Source organism: Hylobates moloch, unplaced genomic scaffold (genome assembly GCF_009828535.3).
Source record: "Hylobates moloch isolate HMO894 unplaced genomic scaffold, HMol_V3 SCAFFOLD_19, whole genome shotgun sequence".
NCBI classification, from domain to species: Eukaryota; Metazoa; Chordata; class Mammalia; order Primates; family Hylobatidae; genus Hylobates; species Hylobates moloch.
The window spans coordinates 817,753-827,896 of NW_026652294.1; the positions used below are offsets into that span (position 1 = coordinate 817,753).

Genomic DNA, 10,144 nt, shown 5'->3' on the forward strand with positions numbered 1-10,144 from the left:
TTTTTTTTTTTTTTTTTGATAGAGTCTTGCTCTGTTGCCCGGGCTGGAGTGCAATGGCCCGATCTCCGCTCACTGCAACCTCCCTCCCAGGTTCAAGGGAGTCTCCTGCCTCAGCCTCCCGAGTAACTGGGATTACAATAGATCCATTACATAGATGGGGAAACTGAGCTTGGAAAGCTAAGTAAATTGCCTTAAGTGAAGCCGCTAACAGACTGCACGGGATTCAATTCTAAAGCTCGTGCTCAAACTCTATGTCATCCTGCATTCTTCTTTTTCTGCTCTACCGGAAGAGTCACTTGGAGACATTTCGGGACTCTACAGACATGCTAGAGCCAATACGATAGTTATAAATAAGGGCGACATTTCCTTATATTTATATCCTGACAGTTTGTAAGTCCTTTTATCAACATATTCTCATTTCATACTTCCACCTTGGTCACTTCTAGCTATGTGACACTGGCCAAGTCACTCAGCTTCTTTGAACCTTAGCTGCTCCCTATGTAAAAATCATAAAAATAATACAGCTGTTAAGAGCTTAGACTCTGGCCCCAGACTACCTGAGTTCCAGATTCTGCCACTTACCAGCTGTGTGCCCTAGGGTAAGCTGCTTAACCTCTCTGTGCCTCTGCTCCACCTATAAAATGGGAAGACTAATAATAGAACTTTCCTCGGAGTTGTTATAAAGATTATACGAATAACTGTGAAGTACTTAGAACAGTGCCTGGCACAAAGTAAGCTCTATGTGCTTTTTTTAATGCAAGTAATTTGGCCGGGCGCGTTGGCTCACGCCTGTAATCTCACCACTGGGAGGCCAAGATGGGCGGATCATCTGAGGTCAAAAGTTCGAGACCAGCCTGGCCAACATGGTGAAACCCTGTCTCTACTAAAAATACAAAAATTAGCCAGATGTGGTGGCATGTGCCTGTAATCCCAGCTACTCGGGAGGCTGAGGCAGAAGAATCGCTTGAACCCAGGAGGCGGAGGTTGCAGTGACCAGAGATTGCGCCACTGCACTCCATCCTGGTGACAGACGCCGTCTAAAAAAAAAAAATGCAAGGATTACTGTGAAATCAGTATGTTAATGTAAAATCTTACTTGCGGGTTTAGAAGACAAAGTGATTCCTTTTTCCAGAAAAGGCAAAACGGCCCAAGGGAGCGTGAGAGCTGTGGATCTGACCAACCTGGTTTAGTGTCCTGTGCCGTCTCCCAGCTACAGGACCTGAGAAAACGTACTTGAAAACGCGTCAAGCTTCGGCTTCCTCACCACACAAGGTCACACCTTCTCAGAAGTTGCGGGGAGGCTCACACATCACTACCGCGCCGGGCACACAGCAGGAGCCGGCTCCAGCCCTCCTGCTCCCGCCCGCGGAGCCTCCAACGCTCAGCCGAGGTCACCGCCAGCTGAACTGAACCCAAGGCCCGCACCAAACCCACGCGCACTTGGGGGCGGAGCACCCGCAGGCGCGGCTTCCGGCGCGCGGCCCAGTTTCCTCCACATGCAGATGACAATCACGACCCAAACGTCCTCATGGTGGAAATCAGAAGACGCGCAGGGAAAACAGGGACGCGGAAACTGCCGGGAAGCGCAGGGGCTGACCAGCAGCCTGGCCGAGGCCGTCCTGACTAGCGCTCTCCTGCCGCAGTAGCGTTTCCGAGGCCGCCGGCCAGTCAGAGGGAGGCAGGGCACATCCGCCCTCCAGCAAGGGCGCGATGCACTCTGGCGCGACGACGGTGCAGGCAGTTCCCAGGAGGCTGGGATGCCAGCCCGGCCGCCCCTCCTTCCCCGCGGCTCCCCGCCCCGCCTCCGGCCCTGAGTGGCGAGTGGCTTGGCCGGAACCCGGACGTCCTCACCTGAGCGGGGCCCACAGCATAGCACCTGCGGGAAGGGCGCCCAGGGAGCCCCGCAGTAGCGCGCGCTGCGCGCCAGCAAAACCCGCGCGCCGCTCCGAGCGCAGCCACACAGCCCCACGCAGCCATCCGGCCGCCGCCGTGCGCACGTGCACAGCGTCCCGCCAGCCTGCGAGTCCGCCCGCTGCACAGCCAATCAGCGGTCGGCGCGCGCGGCATCACGGGAGTTGTAGTCCTGTAAGCGCGCGGAGCCCGTCGGGCGCCTATGGAACTCGACCCGCAGGCCAAAGGGGCTCTGTTGCAAGGAAGAAGTGCGGGGTCCCGCCGCCTCCTAGACCGAGATCGCGGTGAGCGGGCAGCGGCGCACGGTGGGCACGGCCTGGGCGGCGGCGCCTACACTGTCGCCCCGCCCCTGTGGATCCTGGGAACATTGCGCGGCAGGCCCCAGGCCGGCCGCCCTCAGCTTCGCTGACTGTCTGGGTCGGGGGTCTCAACCTTGACTTCAGGGCCCGGTCGCTGGGGCAGACCCCTAGTGATGTTCAGGTCCTCTGGGCCCCTGTCAGTCAAGGGACGCTCGTCGCGCTGCAATTGTTAAGTCTTTCATTGTTTCTGTAAACCCGCCGACGCCCTCCCAGCGCCTAGGGAGACTGCGCACGTGAGTTCGCCCCCGCGCGCACTGCTCAGAGGTAGAGACAGGAATGTAGTACCAGGTACAAAATAACTACTCCAGAGAGGGCCAGATGACAAAGTCAGCAAACACTTAGGGAACACGACTGTGTCCGCTGAGCGGCTCCCGGAGTAGACACAAGGGTGAATCAGCAAAGAATGGATTTCGGTCACTGAGAGTGGAGAGGAAGGCGACTCCGTCCGTGGAGGCTCTTAGCAGAGCTGGATCTGGTAGTCCCCCGGTCATGAGGGGAGATTCTGCTGGAGGAAAGAGAAGTCTCCATTCCCACCGTTTGAAATGTGTAGGATGCCCTCAGATTCTTTGGCCCATTCATAGGTATAGCTACGCTAAAAACGCGGGAGCCTACAGTGTACTTAAGACTAGCAGAGAGGGAGTTGAGGGTATGGACAGAGACTGCACTAGCTCACACGTTAGCAGGCCAGGGTGCGGTGGCTCACCCCTGTAATCCCAGCACTTTGGAAGGTCAAGGTGGGAGGAACACTTGAGTCCAGGAGTTCCAGACCAGCCTGGGTAACATAGGGAGACCCCTTCTCTATTTTAAAAATAATAAAATAGGGCCGGGTGGGGTGGCTCACACCTGTAATCCCAGCACTTTGGGAGACTGAGGCGAGTGGATCACGAGGTCAGGGGTTCAAGACCACCTAGCCAAGATGGTGAAACCCCGTCTCTGCTGAAAACTACAAAAATTAGCCAGGCGCCTCAAATCCCAGCTACTTGGGAGGCTGAGGCAGGAGAATCGCTTGAACCCGGGCAGCAGAAGTTGCAGTGAGCCGAGATTGTGCCAGTGCACTCCAGCCTGGGTGACAGAGTGAGACTCCGTCTTGAAAAAATAATAATAATAATAATAAAAAGAAGAAGAAGTTAGCGGTGTCCTTTGGTCCTCAGCTTTGAAGGGCAAGATCTTGATTCAGTTCAACTACAGTTAATCAGAATTTGGAAGACTAACTCAAGTCAGTCAAACTCACAATAGCCCAACACTTAAACCCTGCCAGCGGACATAGCTCTCTAGATTGCAATGTTCCTAATCCCTTCCTTCTATTAAACTACCTAGAAACTGATTGAGTCATTAGAAATTTCTTGGTATGATGGCTTTTAAATATGCCCACAGTTTTTTTGACAATCGGCTCCTCAAAAGCATAGCCAGGCGCGGTGGCTCACACCTGTAATCCCAGCACTTTGGGAGGCCAAGGCAGGCAGATCATCTGAGATCAGGAGTTCAAGACCAGCCTGGCCAACATGGCGAAACCTGTCTCTACTAAAAATACAAAAATTAGCTGATCATGCACCTGTAATCCTAGCTACTTGGGAAGCTGAGGCAGGAGGATTGCTTGAACCTGGGAGGTGGAGGTTGCAGTGAGCCAAGATCGCACCACTGTACTCCAGCCTGGGCAACAGAGTAAGACTCGATCTCAAAAAAAAAAAAAAGAAAAAAAGGCCGGGCACAGTGACTCATGCCTGTAATCCCAGCACTTTGGGAGGCTGAGGTAGGTGGATCATCTGAGGTCAGGAGTTCGAGACCAGACTGGCCAACATGGTGAAACTCTGTCTCTACTAAAAATACAAAAATTAGCCAGGCTTGGTGGTGTGTGCCTGTAATCCCAGCTACTTGGGAGGCTGAGGCAGGAGAATCACTTGAACCCGGGAGGCAAAGGTTGCAGAGAGCTGAGCTGAGATTGAGCCACTGCACTCCAGCCTGAGTGACAGAGCAGGACTCTGTCTCAAAAAAAAAAAAAAAAAAGCTGGAGTTGGGTGGGTGTGGTGGTTCATGCCTGTAATCCCAACATTTGGGAGGCCAAGGCAGGTGGATCACTTGAGCCCAGGAATTCCAGACCAGCCAGAGCAACATGGCAAAACCCTGTCTCCACAAAAAATATATATATAAAAAAAATTAGCCAGGCATGGTGACACACACCTGTAGTCCCAGCTATTCTAGGAGGCTAAGGTGGGAGGATCGCTTGAGGTCAGGAGGCAGCGGTTGCAGTGAGCCAAGATTGTGCCACTATACTCCAGCCTGAGCAACCGAGTGAGACTCTGTCTCAAAAAAAAAAAAAAAAAAAAAAAAGCTGGAGTCTAATTCTAATTCCCCTCCCATTGAGTGCGGGCTGGACTTCACTGAGTTTTTTTTTTTTTTTTGAGATGGAGTCTTGCTCTGTCCCCCAGGCTGGAGTGCAGTGGCGCGATTTCGGCTCACTGAAAGCTCTGCCTCCCGGGTTCACGCCATTCTCCTGCCTCAGCCTCCCTAGTAGCTGGGACTACAGGCACCCGCCACTACGCCCAGCTAATTTTTTTTTTGTATTTTTAGTAGAGACGGGGTTTCACCGTGTTAGCCAGGATGGTCTCAATCTCCTGACCTCGTGATCCACCCGCCTCGGCCTCCCAAAGTGCTGGGATTACAGGCATGAGCCACCGCGCCCGGCCCTTCACTGAGTTTTTAATAAATAACATGGGACAGAAGTGAGTGTAGTTGATTTCCAAGGCTAGGTCATAAAAGATACTGTGACTTCCACCTTGCCCTCATTTAGATTACTCATTCCAGGAAAGCTAGATGCATAGTAGAGATGTCATGTGGTGAGGCCATTCAAGTAGCCCTACAGAAAGGCCCACATGGTGAGGATCTGAGGCATCCTACCAGTAGTCAGGAGAGAGAATCTTCTTGGAGGTGGAGCTTCCATTCCTGGCAGACCCCTTGACCAAAACCTCACGAACCACCCTGAGGCAAAACCACCCAGCTTAGTCACTCCTGAATTCCTAACCCTCAGAAACAGGGAGATAATGAAGGTTTGTTGTTTTAAGTTATTACACTTTGGGGTAATTAGTTATACAGCAAAAGATAACTAATATACTTGGTGATCAGGACTGTGTCATACTTAGTGTTATTAATCTTCAGGAGTTTCAGCCTAAGTCAGCAGTGTTCCCCACATGAGCCTGCCTTGCTTTCATTCTTCCTCCATTGTGGACTGAATGCCCTAAGACCATTCCAGCCCATCCAAAGCAGGAACCAGAAATGGGCTAGGTTTTGCTGTTGTTTTAGTTGGTTTGGTTTGTTTGTCTGTTTCGGGGAAAGATGACAGAAGGTGCACTTTGGGAGATTCCAACATGATTATTGAATCAAAGACTGTATGTGTATGTGATAAGTCTTTATTAGATTCTCTGGGTTTATAAGCCAGTAAAAGGTAAGAACCATCCTCTAAGGAGAAATCTCACAGCTAAGGCTTGCCATGTTAAAGAGTTTGCACTTCCAGGAACAATCTACCTGTACTGTTCTAGGTGTCTTCCCTGTACATCTACCCTGTACTGTTCTAGGTGTCTTCCCATCCTGCCAGATGCACGGAGCACATATTCTGCCACCCCTAGCTCTATCCTTTGGGCAGTGCTGAATAAACACTAACAAACTCAGGCTCTGTGGCTTACATCGTAAGCAGACCCCCTGCCCTGCTGTCACTTAACACATCTTTATTTTGATTCCCAGTCATGTTACGACACAATCACATTAAGATGTTCTTTCATATTCAGGTTCAGAATATTTGCTTTTCTCACTTGATTGAATTTGGAGACTTCCCAAGTCTTTATATGAGCATGTCTTCTGAGTTTATCCAGATTATGTTTTGTACCCTCTGTTGTGCAAATGGACCATGGATATTAATTAGAAGGGCCTCGCCAGTCTTCAATCACATGTTACTCGTGGGGTTTGTTAAATTAGCTTTTGTCTCAGAGGGGGCTTCGGTGCTTGGATTACACTATATTTGGAATTTGTAGCCTTCTATGCACTGACTTGCCCCACCTTGCTACCTGGCTTCAGAAGTCCAAGATTCTCTAACTTGAGCATCCATCAGAATCACCTGGAGGTCTCCTAAAAACACAGATTGATGGCGCTCCCTTTGGAGTTTGGATGTGCATATCTGATCAGCTCCCCAGGATGCTCATGCTGCTGACCCACTTTAGGAAGCTCTCCTTTAGGAGTTAGCACGTCTCTGAGCAGACGCTGGACCAGTATGTTCTGGAGACCATGCGCTTCCCATCCCGGAACAGATGCTGCTCCCTCTTCTCTATCCCCAGCCCCCAGCCACACCGATATGACAACAGTTCTGTTCAACTGGTGCCCCAGCACTGATATCTGTGGGCCCTGCTCATCTCAAGTGATCCATATTTTTCTCCCAGGCCTGCTTTGCTTTCAGTCATCCTCAGTTGTGGCCCGAACCCCATAAAACAGCAGCCATTCCTGGCAGGAATCCGAGGTGAGCCAGTTCTTTTCAGGAAAGGTAACAGAACAGAAGATACACACTGTGGGAAGTTCCAGCCTCACACGTGTACAAGCTCGATGCCCTGGACTCTAAGCTGCTTGAGGGCAGTGTCTCTCTGATTCACCTCTGTCTCCCTCACAGGTCCTGTCATGCATGATGCCTTGCACATGATGGATGCTCAGTTAACATTAATAGTCAGGTGAGGCCAGGCATGGTGGCTCACGCCTGTAATCCCAGCACTTTGGGAGGTGGAGGCGGGCAGATCACGTGAGGTCAGGAGTTCGAGACCAGCCTGGCCAACAAGGTGAAACCACGTCTCTACTAAAAATCTGAAAATTAGCTGGGCATGGTGGCACACATCTGTAATCCCAGCTACTCGGTAGGCCAAGGCTGGGGAATCCGGGAGGTGGAGGTTGCAGTGAGCCGAGACCGTGCCACTGCACTACAGCCTAGGCGACAGAGTGAGACTCCATCTCAAAAAACAAAAAAAGCAACAGGTGAATGACTGTTCATACTCCTACTTTCTCTACAAACTTGCACAAATGTGTCTGCATCTAGACATCTGTAAACCTGCTAACACCCACACACATTTTCTATTAGTTAGGATTAGGTTTGGCTGTAAGTCACAGAAACCTCCAAAGAGCAGTGGCTTAAATAAGAAAGAAATGTGTTTCTCTCACATAAACGAAGTAGTTGGGAGAGAACAACACAGTCTTGGTATTGTGGTTCCACAAACTTGTTAGGTACCCAGGCTCCTATTTTGCTCCTTCACGGCCTTCACTGCACAGCTGCCACTTCATGGTCTAGGATAGCTGCTCAGGCTCCAGCCCTTATGTTCACATTCCAGCCACCAGGAAAGAGACAAAAAGGGGTGTCCCATTTCCCTACAGGTGCACTTCCAAGGAATCTCTTATACCACTTCTGCTTACACCTCACTGGCCAAAACTTAACCACATGGCCATGCCTAGCAGCAAAGAAGGCTAGAAAATATAGCCTTATGACTGGCTAAAAGTCATGGTTGCTTTTCCACATGAGAAGGAATAAAGGATAAAAGGAGGGAAACTGGCATATCCTACCTCACATCAGTAGGAGGCAGATGAAAGAAAAGAGAAGTTGGTTCCCAGTACAGGAATGGCAGGGAAGCTGTGGCTGGAAGAACAGGGGTGGAGGATGGCCAACAGGCCACAGAGAGATGGCCAAGTCCCCCTGGCTGAGGTCAGGAAGGGATTGCAGGAGGGTTTACTGCTCACTGTGTGTCTCTCTCTCTCTCTCTATCTCTCTCCATCTCTCTCATCACACACACACACACACACACACACACACACACACACACACACACTCAGTCTTGCTGAGAGAGAATTCTGAGAAGGTGGAGTTCTCTGTAGGGAAGAGATATGTATTTCCTACTCGTCATGTTTCCCTGAAAATGGGACTTCTATTAATAATAGTCCTGGCCTCTCTCTACTTGGGGAAGAGGAAACGTGACTTAACCTGAGAGAAGCTGGGAAGAAAGAACCAAGCATACGTGATTTAGTCCCCTCTCCTCTTTAGGAGCCAGCTGGTCCACCGGAAGTGTGTGTTCTGCCTGTCCCTGCAGCACGGAGGGCTGGGCTTTATACCTGTGCCAAGGACAGGTGGATACCTGTAATCAAGGGTAGCAGCAGCAAGCCTGTGTTGTCTCCCAAATAGGTGGTGTTCTCCAACAAGCTTTTAGCAGTAATAAAGCTGACATTTTTATTCTCATCTGTCCCTTGTCTCTTTTTCAATGATTTAGATTTAAGCAGGAAATCCTGGGTTTCTTTTGTGTGTGTGTGACAGGGTCTCTGTCACTCAGGATGGAGTGCAGTGGCGTGATCAAAGTTCACTGCAGCCTTGACCTCAAGCAATCCTCCCACCTCAGCCTCCAAGTAGCTGGGATCACAGGCATGCATCACCATGCCCAGCTAATTTTTTTTTTTCTAGACACGGTCTCACTATGTCACTCAGGCTGCTCTAGAACTCCTGGCCTCAAGTAATTCTCCTGCCTCCACCTCCCAAAGTGCTGGGATTACAGGTGTGAGCCACCATACCTTGCCTTTTATTTTGAGACGGAGTCTGACTGTCACCTAGGCTGGAGTGCAGTGGCACGATCTCAGCTCACTGCAACCTCCACCTCCTGGGTTCAAGCGATTCTCCTGCCTCAGCCTCCAGAGTAGCTGGGATTACAGGCGTGCGCCACCGCACCTGACTAATTTTTGCATTTTTAGTAGAGACAAGTTTTCACCATGGGCTCCAGTTTCACCATGTTGGCCAGGCTGGTCTTGAACTCCTGACCTCAAGTGATCCACCCACCTTGGCCTCCCAAAGTGCTGGGATTACAGGCATGAGCCACTGCACCTGGCCTCTTTTTTTTTTTTTTTTTTTTTTAAGAGACAAGGTCTCACTGTCGCCCAGGCTGGAGTGCAGTGGTGCAATCCTTACACATTAGTTTCCTGAGTAGCTGGGACTACAGGCACATGCCACTGTGCCAGGCTAATATTTTTGGAAACGGGGTCTTCTTATGTTGCCCAGGCTGGTCTCAACTCCTGGCCTTAAACAATCCTCCCGCCTCAGCCTCTGAAAGTGATTTATTCCTAAAACTCCAATAGCCTCTTTCCCCACTAGCCCCAGACTAGAGACCCCTACTGCACCGTCCCATCCCCCACAGATGAGCAGAATAACTGGCCACCTCTGTTGTAGTGAGAGTTCAGGTGCCCATGCCATCTCGGGACCGTTCCTCCCTGACTCCCCAGGTCCCTTCTGAAGGCAGGAACCACAGGGAGAACAGAGAATGCCAAAAGTTGAACTCATTCCCTCCGTGGCATCAATACCTGACACTTGGTCCTATCCTGAACGTAAACTCTGCACGTGGCAAGGAGGGCAAAGGCAAGAGGCACTATGAGAATGACAAGGCAAAGCGACAGGCAGAGACAGGGCCGAGGGCTCCAGTGGCAAGCTTACACACTACACAGACTTTGGGACAAGTTCTTTCATGTTATCAAGCCCACCTGTCTCTCCTGCTTAGAAAAAGTCAGGTCCAGGACATGGCCATGTTAATTCTGGACTGAGGGTCACAAGGTTTTGACTCCCAAACTCTCAGGCCCCTTTATGGCTGTGCCCAGGCATTGGGAAAAAGAGGTGATGAATGAGATGCTTCCAAGACTTGCCAGAGATGTGTGTGCTAGGGCTGCAATGGACTGGGGCTGGGGTCCTGGTCAGTAAGCTGGGATGGTGACCCAGTCTGAGATGGAATGTGTGGCTCTGATTCATAGGCAGGTGACATTTACAGAAAAGATTAGGCACCTCCCAGGCTGGACACTCTGTCATTGAGCCCATCCACCCTCACCCT

General features: G+C 50.8%; 1 protein-coding gene across 1 annotated transcript in view; it reads right to left on the reverse strand.

The window, feature by feature from the left end:
• HDHD5 (haloacid dehalogenase like hydrolase domain containing 5) overlaps positions 1–2,003 on the reverse strand; it is a 20,118-nt gene extending 18,115 nt beyond the window's left edge. Inside the window, exon 1 of the mRNA XM_032138356.2 lies at positions 1,852–2,003. Coding sequence (XP_031994247.1) covers positions 1,852–1,977 — 126 coding nt within the window. The 5' untranslated portion in view covers positions 1,978–2,003. The remainder of the gene's footprint in view (positions 1–1,851) is intronic.
• Positions 2,004–10,144: the final 8,141 nt, after the last annotated feature.